We start from the raw sequence: 26365 nt of genomic DNA on the forward strand, positions 1-26365 counted from the left end.
CGGGAATTTTTCCGAGAGTTCGACATGACATAATTAGGCGATGCACAAAATGTATCGAAGTTGGTGGCAGCCATTTGGAGTACCTTCTGTAGTTGATTAAAATGCTGTTTACTTAGGCCTACAGTATTTCAATTGTCTTTTTTACTTTTTTTTTTCTAGCTTTCGTGATCCGTACTGCCTACGTTCTCCTCCACATTTCAGAGACTCTAGGGCGTAAACAAGCGTTTCTGAAGATGGGTTTATAAACAATATATGATCACATGGTACCCATCTACTTACCACCAGCCTTGTAAATATATATTTTTTACACTATTATTCTATATAGCTTTATTAACTTTTAAGTAGGTATGAAAATATGATTTATGAGACGCTTACGCATATTGCTGGAATAATAATATGGTAACTATTATAGTAATAACTAGTAATTTCTGAATGGGAGCTCAAATCATTGTCATAAATATATCACCCTATAGCTTAACTCCATGCAGTACCCTCACAATCTTTCTTTCATCTTCTCAGGAAAATAATCTACTCCTACATCGGAAATAGTAGTACGATTACAATCAAGACTTCACCTCACTCTATTTTTAAATACTGATGATCAGAGATCGGAAGTTTAGGCATTATGAATCATTAAAATAGGCAGGCAAAAAGGCACCATAAATGGCTAAAATAGGCAGGCAAAAAGGCATTATAAATAGCTAAAATAGGTAGGCAAAAGGCATATATAGCTAAAATACGCAATAAAAGGCAATTACAAAAACCTTGCTCTAGACCCACAACCTTGCACTTTCCACAAAGGGATTTCGGCAGCAAGAAAAGCTTTACATAAGTCGAATGCAAATTGAGATTTTCGACTCGATGTTGCAATTATTGTTGGAAGCAAAGAAATCTTCTTCGCAGTAGCCTTGGAAAGTGCATTTTTGTGTTTGATTGTACTGATATGTTGCGATATGAAATATTTAGCTAGCTACAACACCGTCGCAATGAAAACTGAAAGAAAAATAACCGTTAAAAATAACGTTAGACCCGCATTGTTGCCTTGTCAAATAAACACAAGCGGTAATTAAAACGCTTACTGTTATACATTTTTGCACGGCAGCACTCATTGTTGCAAAGAGAATATGAAGTGACTGAAAGACAATAATATAAATTCGATGAAGTCACTTTCATTGTAGCGGTTATAGAAATAAATTAAAATACACCTGAAGGTAATTTTTAGTAATAAATTAATAAATAATGGATAAATAAACAAATAAGGCCAAAAAAGCATTTATTTTGCAAATTAGGCATTTATATTAAAAAAGGCAGAAAAGGCAACATAAAACTGTGACGTTTCAACCACAAAGATATAATTCATACAGATTTACTTTCAAAATGAACACAAACACATTTAAAAAGGCATTCTGCCAAAGTTCCGGTCTCTGCTGATGATGATAGATGACATGAAAGGGAAGTGGACAGTGTTGGTGGAATGAATGAGGGAAACAGGAGTACCCCGAGAAGACCCGTTTGTAACGTCTGTTTCTGTTCACCACGTCGCACAGTGAGCTAAAAAGCAAGTCTAGCTTGACAAAATTAATAACTTTCCTGCATTCTAACGGATTGTTATGAAACTATGTACAGACTTTATAAGCAGCATATAGTTTTTGTATACACACTCTTATTACGTTTGTTTAAGAGGAATTACTTCTTTATAGGAAGTGCATTTACACAAAATGAACAACTTCTCTCCTACAGAACAGATTTGGTTCTTTTTTACAATGGGATATCGTGAAATCGTGTTTAATTTTTTTAATGTTTCATTTATTGGTGTTGTATTTTCTTGTATTATTTTTACGTCGGCCATGTTATGAAGTCACTGCCGCCATGTTGTGACGTCATCGTTTGTTAAACTTTATGAAAACTAAGCCATAACCTATAAAAAAAAATCCAATATGTTATTATGGCTCTAATAATAATAATAATAATAATAATAATAATAATAATAATAGTAAGGTGGCATCAAAAACTTTTTCCTTGCATTTTTACTATGTCCTGATTGTATCTATGCAACTAAAACTTAGTATTAAGCAAAGTCTGCATGGTATAGTAAAAGAAAACAAGATGCAAAAATATAAGGAAAAAGTTTTTGATGCCACTGTAGATTTTTATATGTTTATTAACAACAGCTGTACTGCGTGGCCGCTATGAATACGGTTCTCAACCGAGCAGTTTTTCTTTATATGAGTATACATCCAATCTGAGTGCATCGATAGCATCGGTTATTCAATGTCAAAATGGATGAACCAGGTGCTCATCTCTTCCGGATAGTGCGTACAATTTTCAATACTCTTCCGCGAGATTCAGCAAGTGGTCGTACAGCAATGGTTTTCCTTGATTAGCAAACACGAAATCTATGTGATTGAATTTCGGTGCTCGAACTGCAGTTATTTCTACCAGATGGGATAACTGCTCAGCCAGATGCTTGGCATCCTGCAATCAAGAAACATGACGACAGTAAGTTCCATAGTCAACTGACGTCCTGCATAAAAGAGGGAGCATTTGGGAAGGCGGGGTAGGTTTCTCAGAAGAGGCACAGTACAGCCATGCATTATGTCCAGACACTCCCTCACTCTTCCTACAGAGCTGCGCACGAGATCGGATGAGTCTACTTACGAATTATAGGGGAATGGGTTAGCTTTTGCCTTGAACTCGGTAAACACACGCCCGACCTTCCCTTCTACTCCTACCCGCTGTACAGAAATGTTGTTCCCCTACTGCGCATCGCGAGTGTCTTGACAAAATGCATGGGCTGTGCAGCTTGTACTTTTTCCATTCGTCGCGAAGTACATAAAAACTCATAATGTTTGGGAAGTTGGACGTATCTTAATTTTCTTGTAAACAAAAGGGCATTGGAATACTATAAAATACAGGAGGTTGATCGATAACCGTAAGCAGGAGGCGGGATATTGTTATACCTAGTAACAGCAGCGACTTAAACGGCATCATAATCAATCATAATCATAATCAGTCATAATCATCACCATCGTCGTCGTAATAGTCATTTTTCAACTACAGATGTTATTTAAGAGTCCAAATTCAATACATAGATCGTATATTGTTCGCTTATTTAAATTTGTCCTGTTTTTGTAGTACTCATACTACCAGTTTTACAGGGTGTAAGTGGTATAATGCCATTATTTTAACTGATAATTATTCATGTAATAGGGAAGAAAAAATGTCCTTACAATTTTTTTCTAATTGCAATATTTAACTAATTAGTAAAGTTTACAATATTAGACGTTTTGGAACGTTGCTGGATGGGAGGAGGGGGTTTAGAAGTACACAGTACAGCTCAAGCGGGGAGGAGGGAGTTTAGAAGTACGCAATGCAGCTCAAGTGGGTACAGACAAACCAGTACAAAACAGATGCTCTGTTCTAATGCAGGAGCTGACCATGACAATATTGTTGTTTACATAAAACGAGCAGAAAATACAATCTTTAAATCGCATTAATAGAACGTTATGGTAAATTTACTTATTATGTAACAATATTGCTCCATTTTTTATTGTACGTCTAAAAAATAAACAATATTGGTTTTCTGCACAAAATCACATGAACTTTTTTTCTAATGCAACATTTTAATTTCTCCCGCTTCCGTAAAGCAGTATCATTTTTAAAGAAATTTCTGGTTGTGTGATTTTCGAAAGGGGGTAAGAGACTTCTAGTTTCTAATAATCGTTGAGAAACAGCTACTTCGCCGATTAGGTAACCTTATTTGAGGAAAACGTTGACGATACATCCTTCTTACGTCACTTGAATTACGACGACTTTCTCCATAAATTAACAACATATATTATGATATTCCTAAACTGTGACTGACATTGTATGTCGTTTATCGAATATCCTGTACAGACCTGATATCCGCTCGGCAGTAGAGCTATGGACAGGGAGCTTGAACTCAGCTGACTCGTACTTACGTCTGTGCAGAGTACTGCCTACTGAACACGTTGCCACTTCTCTCACGCCAGAATATTAAGCATGCAATTTTATTTAATTTCATGAAAACGTAATAGAACATACAAATATTTATTTAAACTAATATTAACTCTTTGCTAGATATACCTAGTGATGTAATTGTTTTCATAATTTTACTGATGATATAAGCAGTATAACGCAAACAAAATAAGAAAAGAGATACTTTTTCTCTGGGAAAACTATCAAGTTTTGACCCTATGTTGTGTGGACATTTTTTGATCCCAAATGAAGGTAGACCGTCCCAAATGACTGTCAAAAGGACGGCACTTATACCCCTTACACTCAGTATAATATTAAATAAATGTAAAAATTAATCGGCCATCAGTGCATACGTACATAAAGAATATAACTCAATGAAATACAAGTGTTAGAAATGACCCAGTGTATCGTACTCGATTACAGTTCTTGCCGAAGGCAATCGATTTTTAGACAGAAAAGTTCTAAGTTTAGTTTCGATTGAGTGAAGAAGTAAAGCCATTAGTTTGGTGCAGAAGACATGTGAAGTAATTATAGAATAAGGACGCATAAACGCAACATTCTACAGTATATCCAGCTCGCTATTACTCCATTTACAAGATTGCTGACAGGTATAATCACGAAACGACACCTCTGTAGAAAAAAGCGGGGACTCTATAACCTTCATCCGTAACGATATTCCCTGGCGTCATATGAATGCACAATTAAAAAATGAATTCCAAGAAGCTGCCACATCCTTCCTTGTTATAAATTTTACGCGTTTCAGAACAGATGAGTTCCTTTGCCAAGTTGCGAAAGTTTATAGTTCTTTTCTTGAAATATTATTCGAAAACCATAGCCTACATAAACGACAACATTTTAAATTCACAAAAATAAACGATGAATTTTCATTTTATGAATAATTACACGCAAAAGTGTATTATTTCTGGTCTCAGAAATAAGATAATTTCTTTCATTTGTACAGTGCATAGTTTAAGCACGTACATGTACTTCTGCACAAAATTACTGCGACCATTTTCCCCAAACTAGCGGGTATAACCGGACGAATCGTCTCGTATTGAAGAGATGGTTGGTATCTTCCATTACATAGCGATGGACGTTAAAATTATATTAAGTAATGTGCAGGAAAACTATTAAAATGTGTACAAAATAATGGGTATGTGCAGAAAAATATCAAGGGAAATAAAAAAGCGATGAGGATTTGTGATCAAAATTCAACGAAAATTGCCAAAAATGATTTAATACAACAAAAATACTCTTAAGAGGAAAGAAAGCAAAAAAAAAAAGGAGATATAGAAAAAATATCTTAAAATACTCCCATTTATCATAAAGCATATACATACTAAAGCAGCTACATTTCTGGCTTACCAGAAAAAAATATGAAATTTCACAAAACTCCTAGGCTTATTGATGAACCACGGAAGTGGATCACCCACGCGTAACAAATGTTTCATGAAAATGGAATTTACAGTTATCCTTGACACACTTTTTCATGAGGACAGTAACTGCACCTGGCTTAGCTTGGTATATTGTATAAGGATTACTGACTCTGGAAAAAATAGTAACGAAGAGTAGAAATAATTCCTCACAAGAAGCTTACTTAATTTCTCGAAATATGGAAGTTTGGGAACATAGGGGTCAGCTCATTTCATTAACTCATCGTCGTATTCAAGAAACAACATTAAAGCTCGTTAGGACCGAATTAGATTTCATGTCTGTACCTTGAATATTTGAAAAGAGCGGGGTTTCATGTTTACTCGTATTGTTCATAGGCGGCAGCATTATCGTACCGGTCGGTTGGTAATAATTAGGGGGCGGATGTTGATGAAAAGTCATCTTCTTATTTTTCACTTTAGGACGATGCCTATTAATATAGAAATCCTTCCTATGTTAATATCAACGTTAAAATTAATTTATTATATTGCATTTTTTGCATTTTTCAACGTTTTTGAACTAATAGATCATTTTTATATTTTCGGCATTTTTTTGGTAATTTTTAATACTTTGAAGAACTTTTAGATCATTTGGAATGCATTTTACTTTCTTCTTTACCGATAGGTCTGTTAATTTTTTTCTAAGAAAATAGGTCAGTAGTAAGTACCTACTGAATAAGTGAATAACCGTGAAGTTTGAGTTTTATAGTTTGGAACAGACTGTAAAGTCCATCCCTCATTCCACTGAAGACTTCACCTCATACAACGGAAGTAATATAAAATGCCTGACAACAGCTTAGTTTAAGTGAGGGCTTTGACCGCTACTGTTCTTTTGTCGGTACGAGGGTGTCTTTAGAATTTATGTTTGGAAGGGGAGAAACTTTCACCATGTCCTGGAAAGGACGTTGGGTTCCCATGGAAGGGAAGGGACAGTATTTTTAACACAGATTACAAGAACGCAAGCTGCACCCAAAATTTGTTTTATCATTCACCCATCTGGAAGATCTGGTAACAAAAGTGAAGAACGAAAGGAGGAGGAGACAGAGAATGAAGGCACTGACATGGACCACCACCGATTGAAACACCTTGTAAACTTAATTAAAATCTATAGTTTTCCCTTAAAGCCTTCATTTTTTGCATGCCCTTTTCCTTTATCTTAGCCAAATTTCAGGAAGTTGCCTCCTCTCTCCGAGACTTGCAGGGCAGTCATTGAAACATGGTGACTGATTTTTAAGAAGTTGTGGTGCGAGTACTTTGAATAATATTTAAATGTCATTTTCTTTTAATTTCATATCATTTTTCCATTAGTTTAAGAGCATTTTAATGATCATTTTAAGTAGATTTTTAGGTCATCAACATCCGTTCCCTAGTAATAATTAACGAGCTCAGAAGACATAGATTAGACACCAGGAGGGTGCAGGGACGAGAGACTTATATTGAAAGATATCTGACATGAATTAGGGAGACTAGATATCTGCCTTCAATAATTTTATTCCACGTTCTTTCATTAATTCCTCAATAAGTGGCAAACAAATAGGTTTCTGCTGCAAACGTGAGCGGTCGTATTTTCAGTTGAAATTCAAATTTCAACGAAATACGGATTCATGGAATTATAATCATTAAATTCATTAGAAATCTAGTAATTAATATGTAATATATAGCTAAAATAAAATCTGATTAATAAGTTGCAAGTATATATATATATATATATATATATATATATATATATAATTCATAAGTTTTAAAATGTAAAATGACTAAAAGTTATTGCAGGAATTTTCCTTGAAAATTTGTTTGTCCAGCCATACGCAGCATACGTAGGCATATTAAAATTCGTTGAGTTATCAATAAAAAAAAAAGACGATGTAACACCACAATTAACTGCAAGGCTAAGTGGGAGCTAATGTTTTGGTAGCATCATGATGACTACTGTCCGCAAGCGCGGCTTCACCTTGAAGTGCTTATGTCTAGTCTATGTCTTTTGTGCTCGTTGGTAGATTAATAAAGTTCTGTGTTGTAGACCCTGCTTCCATTCGCATACCATTACTATAATTTGTGTGATTTTTAGAATTATATTAACTAAACTTGTTTTCATTTTGTTATTATTATTATTATATTATTATTATTATTATTAATTGTATATTGTTCCTGTATTTCTGCTATTGTATTGCTATTGTTCTAATACTGGTTGAGTGGAAGAGAGGCTTTATGGCCTTAACTCCGTCAGTAGAAATAAATCTACTACTACTACTACTACTACTACTACTACTACTACTACTACAAAATGGCTGATGCTAGAGGAGCAGTACGGAGAAATAAAATTCTGTTTTCGCTTATAGCATACTATACGCCAGCATTGAGGAAGTACACTGCAAAGAAACAACAACTTTATCGGGATGGTTTGAGACTGAATCATGACAACGCACGACGTCACATCGCGAATCAAGTTATGCAATTTCTTGCTAAATTCTACATAATCTGTGTACCACATCCACCTTATAGACCCGATCTTGCTCCCTGTGACTTTTTTTTAGTTCCGTCACTGAAGGCAAAGCTCCGGGGCATTCGTTTTGAGAACTCTGAAGCAGTGCTCAAGAACTGTGAGGCGATTCTCAAGGACCCTCGCAAAGAATGACCTGTATCATGTGTTCGAGGACTGAAAGAAACGCTATAACAAGTGCATTCAAGTACTACTTCGAAAAGACCATCTAAACATTGAGTCGACCTGGTTGGCGAGTTGGTATAGCGCTGGCCTTCTATGCCCAAGGTTGCGGGTTCGATCTCGGGCCAGGTTGAGGGCATTTAAGTGTGCTTAAATGCGACAGGCTCATGTCAGTAGATTTACTGGCATGTAAAAGAACTCCTGCGGGACAAAATTCCGGCACATCCGGCAACGCTGATATAACCTCTGCAGTTGCGAGCGTCGTTAAATAAAACATAACATTTAACATCTAAACATTGAAGTAGAGTAATAAAAATCTGTGAAAAAAAATCAGTCTCGGTCTACCTTGATCAGCCCTCGAAATGAAATACTGTAACTTATACAAAATAATAAACAGAAATTATTCCTGAAGGAGTAAAAACTCGTACATGTACAGAAAGTTATCAAAACACAATTAACACTTAAACAAAGACAAAAATAATTATTAGAAACCTAGTGGATTGCAAAAAAAGAAAGGATAAATTAATTTAAAAAAAGCAAATTTTAATTTTAACAGTTTAACTTGTACAAATACATAAATACACATTAAACAAAGACATATTCTTTAAAATTAAATTCCTGACGCTATATTTGAATTTTCGGATACTACAATTGTGCAAGCTTGCGTATTTTTCAATTATTTGCGTATTTTTCAATTATTTCCTTACATAGACTAGGACCAAAGTAGGTACCACGTTAAGAGCATTATAATTAAAATTAGTATATAGAACTGTAAAATGTAAATATATTTATTAATTTTCAGTCACATTTGTGATTATTTTTAACTCACCTTTGGATTTACAATCAAGTCCCCTTCACCGTAATGCAAAGATGCTGGAGTCGTTATCTTCTTGACTTCGTAATCTGGAGGAAAATGCTGGCCGTATTTTACTAGATTCTGTATGAGTCCGTAATCATATTGCTGGAATCTCCCTAAAATATAATATTTTGGATCACTTTAGTTAAACATGTTGCCAGTTTATTTCTTTAAGGTTCATCTGGTGTGATTCTTATTTTTATGTGATAATTGTTGCATACACCGAGAAAAACTTTTCTTCAGTTCAACTTAATCCTCGTGTCTCTAAGCATGTGATGTATAATGTAAATCTGACATTAACACACTTGTAATGTTACAGTCATGCTAAAAGAAAAAAAGTATAAAATTAAATAAAGAACTGTAGAAGGATCAAGACTTCATACCTACCGAAAGGAAGAATTTTATGTTGTTTACGTTGTTTGTTTCATTTACTGCACTTTAAGTGCAACTTAAAAGTAACTGTCAGTATACTATAGCGACATCGGATCCAATCGATATCAAGTGTCGGGAAAACTTTACGATTTTACGTACTTCAAAAATATTTAAACATTTGTCTTCCATAATCTGAGTTTAGGAGAATTACAGTCTGATCTGTTCGGCAAGTCAAAATAAAATTACTGTAAAGTTATATCAGAAGTGAACAATAATTATTTTTTGTACTCCAGCACTAAAACAATCTTTATCGTTAGTGAAAATCATTCATAATATGCCACATTATTGTACCAGAGCCGTAAAAATATCATCATCATGCCAACTAAAACGTCATGACTTCTATTGTGCCATAAAGTTAATATCTGTACCTCAGAACGAAAAGGATAGAAGCCCAACTTAACTAATTTTGAGATAAGCACATCATTTTGATCAGAATTTCTTTCTTTAACAACTTAAAAAAAAGAAGTGCACAAAATCCATATTCTCTTTAAATTCGGATGTCAAAGGATGGAAGGACCATTGCTCTTCATCTACTTACTTTGCGGTTTTTTCTCTTCCCTGAAAAGTTATGTTTTTGTGACTTCCATCCATTTCTCTTCGAGGGACAGATATTATGAAGCGATTTGTCAATGCTATAGTATTTAATACGTCATTGTTGTCATAGTAACCCTTTTCTTCATAGGAACTATCAATTATTACAAATTTTGTTATTTCTTCATTAATTGTTTTATAATGCATACTATAACACATGAAACACGTTTATAATATTATACAGTTATTGAAATTGTCAGAATTAGGAACATGACCACCTTGTGGTATAGGGGTCAGCATGCGGTCTCTTACGCAGAGAGCCCGGGTTCGATTCCCGGTCGGGTTGAATTTCCTGGTTGAGGTTTTTCAGGGTTTTTCCTCAACTGTAAGGCAAATTCCAGGAAATTCGGGCCACAACATCCCTGAATATCACCGGCCTCAATCATCACCGAAATCATATTCATAACAAATCAGTAATACATATTACAGTCGCTGTCTAGTTCACAACAATAGAACCAGTCTCAACAATACTACACCCAGGCTTTCGGATTTCAACCAAAATATTAACTGGCGATATGACCAAAGATGTTAAAACGAGTATAAATAACAGCGAGGAAAAAAAAAATCAAGAACATCTCTTCGCTTTTTCCCTAAATATTGATTCTTGTCATGAAGTATAACATCATAAACTAGTTTCATTTTTTAAACATGAATTTTCCATAAATAATGGTTCTCCTTCGCCCAAATTTAATTTTATTTCTCCATAAATCTTTGTCAGCTGTATCTTACTCTGTAAGCCCATAATTATGCATGCTTCTCTTTGCTCCGTCAATCCATTTTTCTTTTGTTTTTCATAATATGTTATGCTATTATTGCCTCAAAATATACTATACTAGTATCCAAAAGTTAAGCATAATAAAATTAAGATATGAGAAAAGATTTTATTAATGAAGTGTCAAAGTTACACAAAGCATAGTAAAAATGAATCAAAAGCATGTAAGAGTGGAAAACATTTAATTAACAATTCTTTTCACTGCAAAAACACTTACTATGCAAAAAATACCAAAATTTGAAGATGACACTCTGAAAAGAAAAAAAGAGGTTAATATAGGGTGCGGTTACCCTTAACGGCTACACATGCCTGGCAACGAACTCTGCTGACAGTTGGTTCCATTCCTCACGGAGCTCTGGAATTTCCATGGTGGAGGCTACTGGGCTGCAACTCTTATCCCTAAATCAAAAAGAAAAATGTTATTCAATCATGAGACTTATTTTAATGTAAATTATACAGTTATAAACATGCATATTAATAACTATATATTTAAATACCAGCTTACAACTATACTTATACATTTCCTAACAAAAAATCACTGCATATTTGTTCAGAAAACCTTTCCATATGGCAGTTACTTGTGATACACCCATTTGACAAGTAGTATTCGTGCACATATATTTCAACGTAATTTGACTTTGTTATTTTGATTAAATATGCATAGTTAATAATTTTGATTGTAATTGCTACGCTTAAGTGTTTTACTGTTTCAATATTTTTAACTTTGACTTCCAGTAACTACACTTTGATATGCATCGTCTTCACAATTCTATTGCAATATTTTGTTTTTCATAGGATATCTCTAATCTGTGTCTGAAGATGCCATATTTGCATGGCGAAAACGTTAACAGTTTTTTAATAAATAAAATGTAAATTTATAACTGTATAATTTACATTAAAATAAGTAATATGATTGAATAACACTTTTCCTTTTGATTTAGTACTTGACTTATTGAAACTTTGCAAAAATGAACTCAAAATCTTATCCCTAAGGCTTCCCAGGCATGCTCTATAGGATTCATTTCTGGAGACCTCGTTGGCCAGTTCATGCGGCGGATATCTTCACCTTAAATAAATTCATTCACCAGATTGGCTCGTGCATTATCGTCCATGCAAATAAATACTGGCCGACTGCTCCTCTAAAAAATTCGCAAATACTGTAGGAGTACCATTTCTCTGTACCTCTGGGCATTAACATTATCTACTATCTCAATTGAAGATATGCAGCTCCGTACTTCCATCAAACATGATGCTTGTCCACACCAATATTCCACTGCCACGAAACTGGTCCATTTCCACCATGTTCCTGAGATGTAATCGTGTTCCACGTTCTCTCCAGAGAATACGTGACGGGAATTATTTTGCATACGGAATCTGAACTCATCCGTGTAGAGCATTATTCTCCATTCATTCAGGGTCCAATTTCGATGCTGCTGACTCCATGTAAACGGGCTCTTCTGTGCACTGGTGTAAGAAGGACACACACTACTGTACGTCTGGCATAGACACCAGCTGTCCTGGGTCTCCTGTATACAGTTTGAGGAGAAACTCAAACTCCAGAGGCAGTTGCAAACTATGAGGACAGTTGTCTGCAGGCATTGACCGGGTTCGTCGTGCAGTTACGACCATATATCGGTTCTGTTGTGGGGTTTTTACTCTTGGACGGTTGGACGACCTTGTACTGGCATACGATGAACATCTCCTGTGCCTGGGAACTTTCGCCAAAGCCTGGAAATAGCACTGCGACACATTCAGAGCTGCTGAGACTTTGATTTGTGTCTGTCCTGCTTCCAGACGTCCGATGGTGATCTTTAAAAACGAGTCCAACTGATGTCTTTGTGCCGTGTTCTTACTGTATAGTTTACCACAAGGTTGCCCTCTGATCACAATAAGAAAATACAGAATGAGACATTCTTGGTCTGATACCTTGTGTTTTGTTTACCTTTCGATTATGAGTCTACTTAAGATTTTATGATCTTACCTGACTTCATAATCTGTGCATAATGAAGCAGTGTCTTAATAGAAAACAAATTATGGTTTATTTAATGACGCTCGCAACTGCAGAGGTTATATCAGCGTCGCCGGTGTGCCGGAATTGTGTCCCGCAGGAGTTATTTTACATGCCAATAAATCTACTGACATGAGCTTGTCGCATTTAGACACACTTAAATGCCATCGACCTGGGACGGGATCGAACCCGCAACCTCGAGCACAGAAGACCAGCGCTATACCGACTACGCTACCAAGACCGACGTCTTAGTAGATATTTCGGCGATGCATCACCTTGTTGAAACTGCATTTGTTTGCCTCGTTTTAACCGTGACAACGCTTTTTAGTTCTTTTAAGTATTCTGGTTATTGTATTGTGTTTGAGTTTAGTGAAAGATTTTAGATAAGGGCGCAAATAGCCATAGTAGCTGACGCGCCCTTTTTAAGCCCCACTAACTAACTAACTAACTAACTAACTAACTAACTAACTAACTAACTAACTAACTAACTAACTAACTAACTAACTAACTAACTAACTAACTATTTCGGCGAGAAGATGGGATACATAAACAGACAGCATTTCTATAGCAAGTTAACTTAAAGAGACTTAAGATTTTATGATCTTACCTGACTTCATAATCTGAGCATAATGAAGCAGTGTCTTAATAGATGTTCCGGCGAGAAGATGGGATATATAAACAGGCAACATTGTCTACCAGAAAAACAAGAAAGTCATTAGGATGGAAATTGAATGTGGAATTAACTTTGTATTCTTTTTCGTTTTTTTTCTAGAAAGCAGAGACAATAATTTTAATTTTTTCTTCACCACTATTTTGTTATGAGTTCTTCTTTTTTTAAAGGGTACTATATTCTGACAGCACAGTATTAATTGAAAACTACCTCTATACGTGTTGAATTACAGCACCGTACATTTATTGCTAATAAGATATGACAGATTAAATTTTAAATAGCTTAAGTAAAATGTGTATCTGGTGAACTATTTGAGCTATGGAATCGCCTGTTATTTCTTCATTAATTGTGAGTAACTGTGTACATTTGAAATCAAGAATGATGTTGAAATAGTCTGTCATCATGCCTCAAATCAATACATTACTGATTTATCTGATCAGTTTTATTACTAAATAAGTTTAGAATAATTGGAGTTTTAGCAACATGTTACAAAAACAGTCTATTTCATGTTATCGTGACTGTCTTGTGAGCATTCCTTCTTTCTTCTATGACTTTTTTATTTCTAAGAAAGTGTTCTAGCTTACCAAGGGAGAATACAGTCTGATCCGTTTGGATAAGGATAATATTAATTTATTATTATAAAGCTATTATGATAGTAGGAAAAAAATCTTACTGCTTATATTATGGTTAAAAGATGGGAGTTTCCATATATGACAATCAACAATGTATAATCTGAAAAGACAAATGAAAATCGTAGATGATTAAAATGGCTACTAGAAATCAACAGCGGGCACAATGTGTTCTTTGTTATGCTAAATTTGATAGTGTTAAAAGAGTTCAAAAAGAATTTCGACGTGAATATGGTGTGCGTACTGTACCTATATACGATTCCGTAATGTTGTGGTATCGAACATTTGTAGAAACAGGTTCTGTGTTAAATAAACATGCAGGAGGTCGCAGGCGAAACCCAGTACGAGAAGCAGCTATCTTTTGGCTTGGTCCCTAAACGCCCCAGATCTAACCCCTCCTGACTTCTTCGTGTGTGGTTTTGTTAAAGACATTGTCTATTTACAGAAACCCAGGAGCATAGATGATGTGAGAGTAAAAATTGCTCAAGCTTTTCAACAAATCACCCCTCTTATGTAGCAACGAACATGGGCTGAATTATATCATCGTTATGAATTGTGCAGGGTGCGCAATGGGGGTCATGTTGAGCTCTGAGGAATCTCCCATTTTTCAGTGTTGTATGCACAAAGTTTCAACAAATGAAGTTCAGTAGTAAATGTTTTACCATACCCAAACGGATCACTCTGTAAAAACATTTCATACATGAAAACAAGTCTATTTGGTGGAGAGTTGTTATTTTCCGTTTCACTAATTTCGCAACATTTATGTTCATGAAGTTAACAGCAATGTTCTTATGTGTAGTTTCTTTCCTTGACATGTCTACCAAAAGGCATACATAAATGAAATCATTTACTATGCACTCAGATAAGAAGATAATACTTTTGCTATGATATTGTAACCCCAAAAGAAAAATAATATGTACCCGGTATCTGTAGAAATTGTATTGTTTAAGTGGGTGTAATTAGTTGAGAACAAAATAATACACTTGCTTTAGACGTCAATATGACAACAGGAAGGATCATCGTGCTAATCACGTAATACCTCCGTCCTGGTTGGATGATCGTTCACATTTGCTGAGGCATGTGGACGTGAGGCCAGTAGTCGACTGGTCGGCCTTAGTCCTTCATAGGCTGTCGCGCGGGAAATATTATATTAACTTCTAAAGTTATTCTGATGCTTAAGAAAATTTACATTTAAATAATTTGGTGTAAATTTCAAGAAGTAATAGCTATTTGTAGTGATATGTTAAGTGAAGTAACGAACAGAACTACGTAGATAGGCGAAGATTTCGAAACTGCATAGCTACTGTTAAGGGCATTCGTTGAAGTGTAAAAAGGTGGCACATTAACGGCCTTTAGAGTGTCAGAAATATGAACACAAACAGGATATACATATATGTTGTTATACATAGCTACAGCATATATGTATATATAGCATATATGTAAGCCTATGTATACTCGTAGCATATATGTAAGCCTTTGTATACTCGTAGCATATATATAGGCCTAACCACACCTGTGGAGTAACGGTCAGCGCGTCTGGCCGCGAAACCAGGCGGCAAGTCGGGGCAAGTTACCTGGTTGAGGTTTTTTCTGGGGTTTTCTCACAACCCAATACGAGCAAATCAGCGTATTCCGAATCTCACCGGTCCGGTGGCATCAATGACGTCACGTTGCACCGAAATAAGGAACAAAACTGCTGGAAGGATCGATGGCTTTCATGGCGACTGTATAAGTTGTCTGTGCTACGCTAGCAAAATTTTGCGAAATTTCTGTACTGCCATCTCGTTCAAAGAAAAGAGAGCATAAGCAATTTATTTCTTGAACCGATAGTAATAACTAGTCCGTTGACATGTTCGCTCATAAGCCATTAACATATTGTTTTTACGTTGTGCTCATTACAAACAATACAGCAGAACACACCGCCATGACACAACAGTGCACGATGTCATTCGTCTGCTAATTCCCGCCCTATACAAGAACCAATCAGATTCACTGATGGCGGCTGATGGAGACTGCCACCACCTCTGCAAGCTGATGGCACCGGCGCGACACCGGTGGAGCATCAGTGACTCCATCGGTGAAATTCGGAACACCGTGATGCCATCAGATTTCTCAGCGCTGAGATTCGGAATACGCTCAAATGCTGGGTAACTTTCGGTGCTGGACCCTGGACTCATTTCACCGGCATTATCGCCTTTATTTCATTCAGACGCTAAATAACCTGAGATGTTGATAAAATGTCGCAAAATAACCTAATACAAATAAATATATAGGCCTACAATGTGTGTATGTGTATATATATATATGTATATATACATATACATATATGACATCTACAGAGAAGTATAATTTTTATATAAAATCTATTGACATATATTTCGGTAATGGTTGCTTAATTTTGAAGGTAATGACATCCGTCATATAATAGCTTTTGGAGACGCATGGTCTATACTGTTTCAATTTTTATTTCATCTTCTGTAAAATGTAGTATTTTGTGTACAGTACAGGATTACGAAAGTTCAACTTTTTATTTGGGTAAGCCCTACAACATATTAAATGACATTATTTAGGTATGTCTTTTGAATAATAGTTAAGGAAATTGAATTGTAAGTAGAAAAATCGTTCTCAAAGTGATAAAAGAACTGAATTGTTGGAAAAAGCATAAAACATTACGTGAGGAAATTTGTGTCATCTTCGTGAAACTAATAACTTTCTATTACATCACACCTGAAGTAGATTGAAAAATGGCATGAAATATTTCTACTGTACATCTTAGTGGGGTTATCGAATTAAATTAATATGGTCACATATATGTATCAGTCTGAAAATTTGTATCTCTTAAAACTATTTTGACATGCTAGACTTATAAATTAGAAATGGTATAAGTGACCATATATTTACTGTTTCATTTGGACGGATTAGTCAGCACAGACCTTATTGAGTTGTTGGCTGTCGTCTCCATAAGCTATGTAGTAGATGAAAACACAGAGTTGATGTGTCACTGCCCCCTCACGGCACAGATTATTTATGAGGCTTGCTAGGCTGTTGGTGTATGGAAGCACCTCCCACATGCGTAGAGACATCAACACACTCTGTTAGTAACAAACCATAGCAAATATATATTAAAGACTTCATACAGATTGAATAGTATAAATTTGCCAAATCCGGCGCACTAATCATTCGTTAAAATAGGAAAAATCGATAATTCCCTGCTTTAGAAAAATACTCCAAAACAAGCAAGAAATCTCTAAAAAGTGAACACATTTTGAAAATGGCTTTGAAGTAGAAAATTACCTCGATAACGAGTAAAATACCAGTAAGAAAATTAAAATTAAAATACAGTAGAACTCAAATTATCCGGACTAATAGCGGTTAGTATGATCCGGATATGCAGGAATCCTGATAATTGGGTCGGAAATAAAAAGAGTCCTGAAACAACAGTAGTAAGCTACTGCATGTATTAAAAGTTCAAAATGACTGTAGGCCTACAGTTTATAATGAACAAAGTTACACATATTCAAACAAAATAGAATTTTAAATGAATTACAATTATAAGAACTCTTTATATTCCATACAGAATAGAACTTTACTTGTGTATGGTAGTACAATACACGAAATAAAAAAAGCTTAAATATATGCAACTTTATTTGAATAAATAATTTCAAACTGGCCTAAAACGTGATCCGGATAATTGGCGATCCGGATATTTGGAGTTCGGATAATTGGAGTTCTACTGTACCTCGAAATTATGAGAATATCCTCATGTTACAATACTATTTATTATCCAAATTGTAAAAATATAGTACCGTATTAAGCCCATAGCATAGTTTCAACATTAACCAAAGTGTCAAAACGGCTCGTTAAGAGAGTGCGATCATGTTTGTTGTAGAACAGTTCAACGGAACTCATATCAAATACTGTAGAGAGCTAATACCGGAAAGCAACGCGATTAACATGGTGTCGGGAGGCGACACGAGAACACTAGCGCTGTCTAGCGGCTTGGTTTGAACAATGCTTCCAATATGTATTGCTTCAAACACCGTACGAAGCTCTCTACAGTATTTGATTGCGTATATATCTAGGAGGGGTTGGGAGGAATTGTGGTAGGCCTATATAGTATTACATGAGAGCTAAAGAAATCATTACAGAACGGTCAGATTTACATTCTCGTTAATTTAATTGTCATAACCAGGGAAAGGATTTATATGTAAATACATATTTACTTATAAAGCTAATATAATTTATATTTTGCATTATCTTTATGTTTCACAATGTGTAGGGTTGAAAAATCCTACTTTTATTTTCCATATTTTTCCATATTTTAGAGTTTAGTACATATTTTCGTTAATTTCCATATATTTTCCATATTTCATATAAAACAGTCCATATTATATTAGGTTTAACAATAAAACAAAACAAAATTCCATTAACTTTTAAAAATACATTTCAACAATAGAGATTTAAACACATGTTCAGTAATCCCTTTAACATCAGAGTTATTTGAAAATTAGCAGTCCTATCAACAATGGGAAAGTAAGTTACAAAACTGTATTAATTTAATTTAAAATTTTTAACAGACTTCAGTTGTGCAGCTCAACAGTTAAATGCCAGTCAGAGTACACATAGGTTCAGTTTTGTAAATCATACTATAAAGACGGTAAATATGCCAAAAGTACGTCATTCAGTCAATTTAAAATCAAAACTAACAAGTTACATTTCAGAATTTAAAGAAGATGGTTTATCAACTGACAATAAAATATTATTTTGTAATTTGTGTCAGTGTGCAGTATCATCTACACAAAAGTTCCTGGTGCAACAACACATTACAACTAGTAAACATCAGGCCAACAAACAACTAAATTCCAAGCAGAGACAATTGTTTTTAACACAACCAACAACATCGAATGTAAGATCTGAGTTTAACATCGACCTGTGCCGTTCTCTCATCTCTGCTGATATTCCTCTCTACAAACTAAAGAATAAGGTCTTCAGGGAATTCCTTGAAAAATATACTCAACATACAATCCCGGATGAGTCAACACTTAGGAAGACGTATGCTCCATCCATCTACGATGAGACAATACAGAAGATAAGAGATGAAATTAAAGATAGTTCAATTTGGGTTTCCATTGATGAGACTCCCGACAAAGAAGGTAGACTTGTTGGTAATGTAGTTATCGGTTTGTTAAGTGAACAATATTCTGAACGAATTCTTTTACATTGTGATGTTCTAGAAAAGTGCAATAACAAAACTATAGTTAAACTGTTCAACGAAGCTATGGGTATCCTGTGGCCAAAGGGTATTATGTACGATAATGTGTTATTCTTTATTAGCGATGCTGCCCCTTATATGGTCAAAGCTGGACAAGCATTATCTGTTGTATATCCTAAATTGACTCATTTTACTTGTGTGGCGCATGCATTTCATCGTGTGGCAGAAGTGGTCAGAGACAATTTCCCTAAAGTAGATTTGTTGATTTCATCAGTGAAAAAAGTATTTCTCAAAGCTCCCAGTAGAGTTAACGTGTTGAAAGAAATGTACCCTGAAATTCCATTGCCACCAAAGCCAATTTTAACTAGATGGGGTACATGGCTAGAAGCAGTTGAATATTATGCCGAACATATAGACTCTATTAACAATGTTCTCCTTGCATTGGACTCTGAAGATGCAGTCTCAATTGATACTGCGAAAACAGTTACCTGTGACATAAGTGTGAAGAATGACTTAGCTCACATTCAGCATACATTTTCATGCATCATAAAAACGCTCAAAAGTCTCCAAAATAGGCACCTTTCACTATCTGAAAGTTTTGAAATTATAAATAGTACTGTGGAACAACTGAATCGTGGTAGAGGTAAAGTTGCAGATGCAGTAAGAGCTAAGGTGGACACTGTACTTTCAAAAAACCCTGGATATGAAGAACTACAAAAGGTTGTTGCTGTGATGAGTGGTGAATCAACAGTGAAGATTAACTTGGACTTATCCCCAGCAGACATTGTGAAATTGAATTATGTACCAGTTACTTCTTGTGACGTCGAACGCTCTTTTAGTCAGTATAAATCTATCCTCAGAGACAATAGAAGAAGATTCACTTTTCAGCACTTGAAAGAAATGTTTGTAACCTATTGTTATGGTAACAGACAATAAAAATTGTGTTTTGTTGAAACTACATTGGAAGATAAGGTACGTCCATTATATTTTTTGTTTAGTTTGATTAAAATGTACCAATATTTAACGTACATAGTCATTTTTTTATAATTTTAAGTCCATATTTAATTCCATATTTTGGTAAAAATCCATATTTAATTCCATATTTTGGTAAAAATAACTACATATATATTTACATATTTCATATATTTTTAGTCCATACAAATCCGTTCCCTGGTCATAACTATTGAACGAACATTATGATACTAATAATAATAGTATAAGATGTTTTAAAAGAGATATCACATTGGTGAAAAACAACATTAAAGCTACAGTACATACTGCTTAATTGTCCCATTAGCTCTCTATTCTCCAGGTTACTGATGCATTACTTTTTTAGCCTTTCTCTTCTTTTTTCCAGTCACTGTTGTACAACTTTTTCTGTCACATTCATTTTTACAAAACAATTGATCATGACGTTAAGGAACTTATTAACGAAAATATGTTTACAATCTTTACATACTGAATTAGTTTGATCTATTTGTTCAAAAATAAGGGCCATTAACTTGGTTTTTACACCTTGTCTGCGTGATAAAAGGATTTTTCTGAAGTGCGTGTGAAATGTTGATCGAATAATTTTAGATGAAGAAACTGAATAACTTGTGGGAATTAGAAAATTAGCACTGTCATACTTTTTATTTGCAATATGCTGATAAATGTCTGTCAAGTTTTCAGATTTGAAACTAGCTAGTTCCAGTTTGCATGTCTCATGTGGTATTCTGCTACAAGCCCACCCTGTCACATATTATGTTAGTGCATTATCTGGAATCATACACTGATCAAGATTGTCCTCTTCAAGCTCAGCTGTTTCTACAAAACTGTTTTCTGTTGCTGGATAATCACTGCAGATTCTAAATGAACTTTCTTCAATCTCCTTCGTCGTAACTAAAAAATCACTAACTTCAATTTCACAGTTGCCTTTCTCTGAAGGTGTTAAGAGCTGGCAGCTCATAATTCCTCTGACGGCGGACTTGAATTTACAGCTGTCAGGGGTAATGTTACTGCCACCCTTAGAACGCACGACAGAGAAAATATTTTCAATACAGTCTTGTGTTATACGTCTTGTAAGCAGGAACCGAAAGTTAAAATTTTGTTCCAGATTTTTCCACAAGTGACGTAACGCTATTATATTTTGTATCCAACCCTTTAAGCAAGGAGGGTTTGTCTTTTTTTCGCTCAGAATTTTCAGTTTTGAAAACAGACTTTCCAGTTCTTGTAGAGTCGTCCAATGACAAGAAGTAGTTTGTAAAGCCCTGCGTGAGGATTTAGCATCGTTCATGGTCGATGAATTAAAACAGTCAAATCCACGATCCACTAGCTCTATAAACTCAGCTGTTTTAAGAGCTTCAGGTAGTGACTGAAACGACACATGAGTTTTTATGGCCTTGCTGACTGAATGACTTAGGACCTGTACAATGGAAACAACTCTCTGAGCTGGTGTCAGACTTCTCGATTTTATCTTAAGAAGTTGCATTATTGTCTCATTGAAACCTGGACCAACACCCAATTGTTGCAGCCAATTACGTAAGGAGCGAATAGTCGGCAGACAGAAAGTCCCCAAGTATCGATATGCATACGGTGAAGCATAATGCAATGCCAGTGCGAAATTTTTGTCGTACTCTGTATATCGCCTTCCCATAGGTTTTCTTTTTCTTAGCTTCAACTGAGATTTAAGAAATGAATCTTCTACCAGCGATTGAACACATTCTAAAGATGAATGAGATTTTTTCAATTTTTGTACGTCAGCTCTTAGGGTTTGAATGAGTTTCCTTTGTTTTGACATAATATTCTGTGCATTCCTTAGTTTGTTAGTAAGAAATTGTATTTTTTTCTCAGACGAAATTTTTTCTCTTTTAGGAGTTCTAGCATTCTCCAAGTTATCTGTAACAAGATAAATTTTGTGCTTTATAAGGCTTACAATATTATATTTCGAAACATTTTATATTGTAATCATATTTGCTAGCAAATAACAATTACGATATTAGGGCCAGGAAAATAAAAATACAACAATCAGGGCTTACTTAAATGTTTGTGACTTCGTAGAATGCATAGGTTATATTAGAACAGGTACTACTATATCTTACTTTTGTTAGAATCTATTTCAGGTAGTTCCAGACAAAGCAGTGTATCCTCTGGTAACGATACACTTTCTGTGAACCGTTTCTTCGGACTGCGCCTCTTTGTTTTGTCTATTTCTCCTGGCGCAGATAGACAAAGGGAAGGAACAGCATTTTTCTTCAACCTAAAGAATTATATTACATATAGGCCTATGTACAGTAAGAGTTTATAATGATTTTTATTTTGTTTTTATTTTTACAACAGACCGCTTACCCTTGACTATGTAGATTCGAGTTTCGGAAGTCTGACTGCTGAAAGTGTTTGGCGCAGATACGATGAGACTTGTATAAGCGTTCAGATCCTCCTTTCTTAAACACCTCATCTAGATCTGACCTACTGTATTTTTGAACCCACTGAGCACAACTGTGAGGGAATATACACTATAATTAATTTTTGACATAATTATGAGCTTTGTATTAACTGTATTACCAGTAACTTGGTGACACATTTATGAAGTTAACAACCCTGGTAGAAACATGTAGAGCCTAACTTACAACAATCACAAGTTAGAAATAACATCAATTCTGTTTTTCACAGCTTTTTTGTATGGCTACTGCCTGCCTTCTGTAATTTAAATTAAATATTAGAGAATACAAGAAAGACTACCAAACATTAAATACCGTACAGTACGTATACAAAAGGATTAAACTTACATATTTCTGTCGCGAGGGAATCTGAAAAAAGACACCGCTCCTCGTTGCCAAGTATAATTCTTACAATGAAACACTGCACAAACAACGCCTGCTTTACACTCCATAACAGCTTCTTAGACAGGTAACTATTCTTACTTCTAGCCCGCTGCAGGAAACACAAGAAATGTTTCGATCTCCTCCCGCACGGCCGATCCTCTCGTCAACTTATTCAAACCCTTCCGCTTGGAGCGCTGTTAGTCGATGTCGCACATATGAGAGCCAGCTTTCCGGTATTATTTGCTCATATCTCCCACATTTTAATACTCGTACTTAGCGAAATAGTGCAGATATAGACCACTTGGAGTGTCCTCCGCACTTTACTGAGCGCGAAATCAAAATGACTCATGAAAATTATGAGTCTCGAATTGCTCTATCTTACCGAATAGAAGTTCGGGTTGACTGCATCTCTATATTGTAATAATCTTTTGTAAGTGAGCAGTATAAAGCTGTTATCTAAATTGAACTTCTGTATCTCGAGTATCATTGCTGCTATAGTCCAGCGAAGCCCAAACTCTTATCTTAAGGTTACTGGAGTCACATTGTAGCAGCTGAGGTAGTTCGTCCCAATTTAATAAATGCTGTTTAACTTGTAGGCCTAACTCGAAATACCGTGATAAGATCCGAGGAAGAATTGGGGTGTGATATACGGGGTTTTTCACCAGGATTTACCGCCACTTACGGAGCTTACTTCCGAAGACATTCTGAGTAAAAAATGTCATATAAAGATTTGTCCTAATCTCAATATTTTCAAAGTTACACTAATTTGAAGTTGCTTGTAAAATACCTTTTATCTTTAGTTTTAAGGGTAAAAGAATATTACAAATAGAGAATGAACTATTCAGAAGTATCATTTCTTCAATTGACTAGTGTTCTGAAGCTAAAAATGTGTTGTCAGTTGCTTTGTACAGATTTTGTTTTCCAATTTTAAACTAAAAATGATATTCTTACGCACTTATCACCGTAATCGTCATTGAAAGGAGAGACGCGTGGTCGCAAATAAGTCCTTCGTCACCATGCGAGCAACACTCACTGAAACTGCTGACAATAGCGGAAGGGATAAGATGACGAATCAGATGACAGCGGGAAGAGTAGGTCATAGAAAACAGGTCAAGAAGGTGGTTAAGAAGAAACTAGCAAGACGTCCGGAGCCGACAAAGAGGGGAAGTAAAGAAGATTTGGGTAGTCCATCTACTTGTTAGGGAAAGGAAGGAAATAAGGAACCGCAGAACTACAGTCTACGAAGGTGGTGCTTAAGGGGGATGGAGTGATAAAAGTGTGGCAAAAGACATAAAAACAATAAAGTGAGTGTTCAAGGAGTAAGAGTAACTAGCAAAACAATCGGAGAGAGAATGTATAAGCGAATAAGTGAATTAGTGTCCAGAGAAACAAGAGTTGATAAAGGAAGTGACTAGAGAAAATTAGAAGTGTTTGTTAATAATAATTGGTAGAGAAATGTTACTAATATTGGAGTGTCGACTAAGTTAGTGTACAATCAGAGAAATTGAAATGGTAGGAAGACAGCAAGTATTTTAATGTAAGTTTACAAATGAATGTTGAGTTGACTTACAAAAATAGTGGCAAACGGAAAATTTATCGGGGTGAAAGAGAACAGTTTAACAAAATAAACATGTGATTCAGTGTTTAATGGAGAAATAGGGGATAAGAGTGATGACAGAAGTGAGGAAAGGTAGAACTGATTGTAAATTAATGATGAAAGTGAATGAGTAGGATTAAATAGTGTTAGTAAAAGTTAGTTCAAATTAGGGAAATTTTAGACAATAGGAAGTACTTCAAATATACAGTAAGTAAACAATAAAAGTGGTGAGGTGTTCATTAGAAAGAAGGGAAAATTTTAAGGGGAGAGGTTAGAAAGCAAATTGAGAGTATGTATTATAGTAATAGAGGTAACAAAGGTAAAACAAGATGACTGCACACGTCAATGAAAGTTTATTGTAATTAGAAGGTAATGGGGAGCACGAATAAAGAGATGTGGTGGCGACCCATTACCAAATAAGAGTTGTAGAAATAAATATATCAATATCACCGTAATTGTTATAAATCATACGGCTTTAGGAACTTGATTCTTTAAAGTTTAATTATGCATCCTAATGTACAGTCTTGAAGATTACAAGAGTGTCTTGATTTGTAACAATTGTTATGATAAATGCGTAAGAAAATGTAATTTTGTAATTAAAAATCGAAAAAGAATTCTATACGAAGCAACTATGGAATTCACAACACATTCTTAGCTTCAGAATACTAGCTAATTAAAGAAGTGATACTTATGAATAGTTCATTCTTTATTGTTAATATTCTTTTATCCTTAAACCTCAAGAATAATGGTATTTTACAAAAACTTTCAAATTAGTGTAACTCTGAAAATATTGAGATTAGGACAAATGTTTATATGACTTTTTTGCTCAGAATATCTTCGGAAATAAGCTCTGTAAGTGATGGGAAATTCTCGTGAATCGCCCTAGATTAAAATAAAACGGTGTCACACAAGTCACTAATAGGAAAGATATACAAGGAGCATATTTGATTTGTTTTTTTTTCTTCATCGGACAAGAATGACAACAAAATTTATTGAAGCCACCCACTACCGTAAGAAATGTTTGTGACTGTGAGAAGTGTACGAACGCATCATAACTCCGCAAAGAGAGAGTGGAGGTAAATCCACCCTCTCCTCTCTCGCTTAATTTTGGGCATCTCTGTGTTATAAGCCTAATGTAAGCTGAGGACAGAACTTAATGCCGTTTTTCCTAGAATCAGAACTAATCCCACTTCTGTATTTTAATAGGTGTAAGCAGTAGTGAAATGTAATGCAATGTGATGTGTATACGGTACAAGGTACATAGTAAAACAAATCTGGATCATTTGCACACCCACGATTTGGCATTATTATAGATGCAAGCGAATAGCAGTAAACTTTAACCGTCACTGACAAGTGTCAAAGATACTCTGAATTTGAACCACGGTTAAAGTTACTGTTCACCGAACTGATGGGTTGCAATTAGCAATAAACAGATTTAACCGTAAAATCTAAGGCGAATGTTGTGAGAGATACAGTCTTCCTGTCTTCTATTCTTTTCCTTACAAAACGTAAATAGTTTTAAGTGCTTAACATTTGGGGCCGTATTCATAGACATTTTTAGCGCGGGTTTCCGGTGGATCTTTTTATTTTATTTTATTGGGTTATTTTACGACGCTGTATCAACATCTAGGTTATTTAGCGTCTGAATGAAATGAAGGTGATAATGCCGGTGAAATGAGTCCGGGTCCAGCACCGAAAGTTACC

At 35.2% G+C, this 26365-nt stretch overlaps 1 protein-coding gene across 1 annotated transcript in view; it reads right to left on the reverse strand.

The window, feature by feature from the left end:
* Positions 1-594: 594 nt before the first annotated feature.
* The window catches only part of LOC138696069 (lipase 1-like), a 43207-nt gene continuing 17436 nt past the window's right edge, over positions 595-26365 (reverse strand). The window contains exons 5-8 of the mRNA XM_069820594.1: positions 16983-17141; positions 13358-13442; positions 8921-9063; positions 595-2475 (exon numbers count right to left, since the gene is read on the reverse strand). Coding sequence (XP_069676695.1) covers positions 2326-2475; positions 8921-9063; positions 13358-13442; positions 16983-17141 — 537 coding nt within the window. The 3' untranslated portion in view covers positions 595-2325. The remainder of the gene's footprint in view (positions 2476-8920; positions 9064-13357; positions 13443-16982; positions 17142-26365) is intronic.

This window comes from Periplaneta americana, chromosome 3 (assembly GCF_040183065.1).
Source record: "Periplaneta americana isolate PAMFEO1 chromosome 3, P.americana_PAMFEO1_priV1, whole genome shotgun sequence".
NCBI classification, from domain to species: domain Eukaryota; kingdom Metazoa; phylum Arthropoda; class Insecta; order Blattodea; family Blattidae; genus Periplaneta; species Periplaneta americana.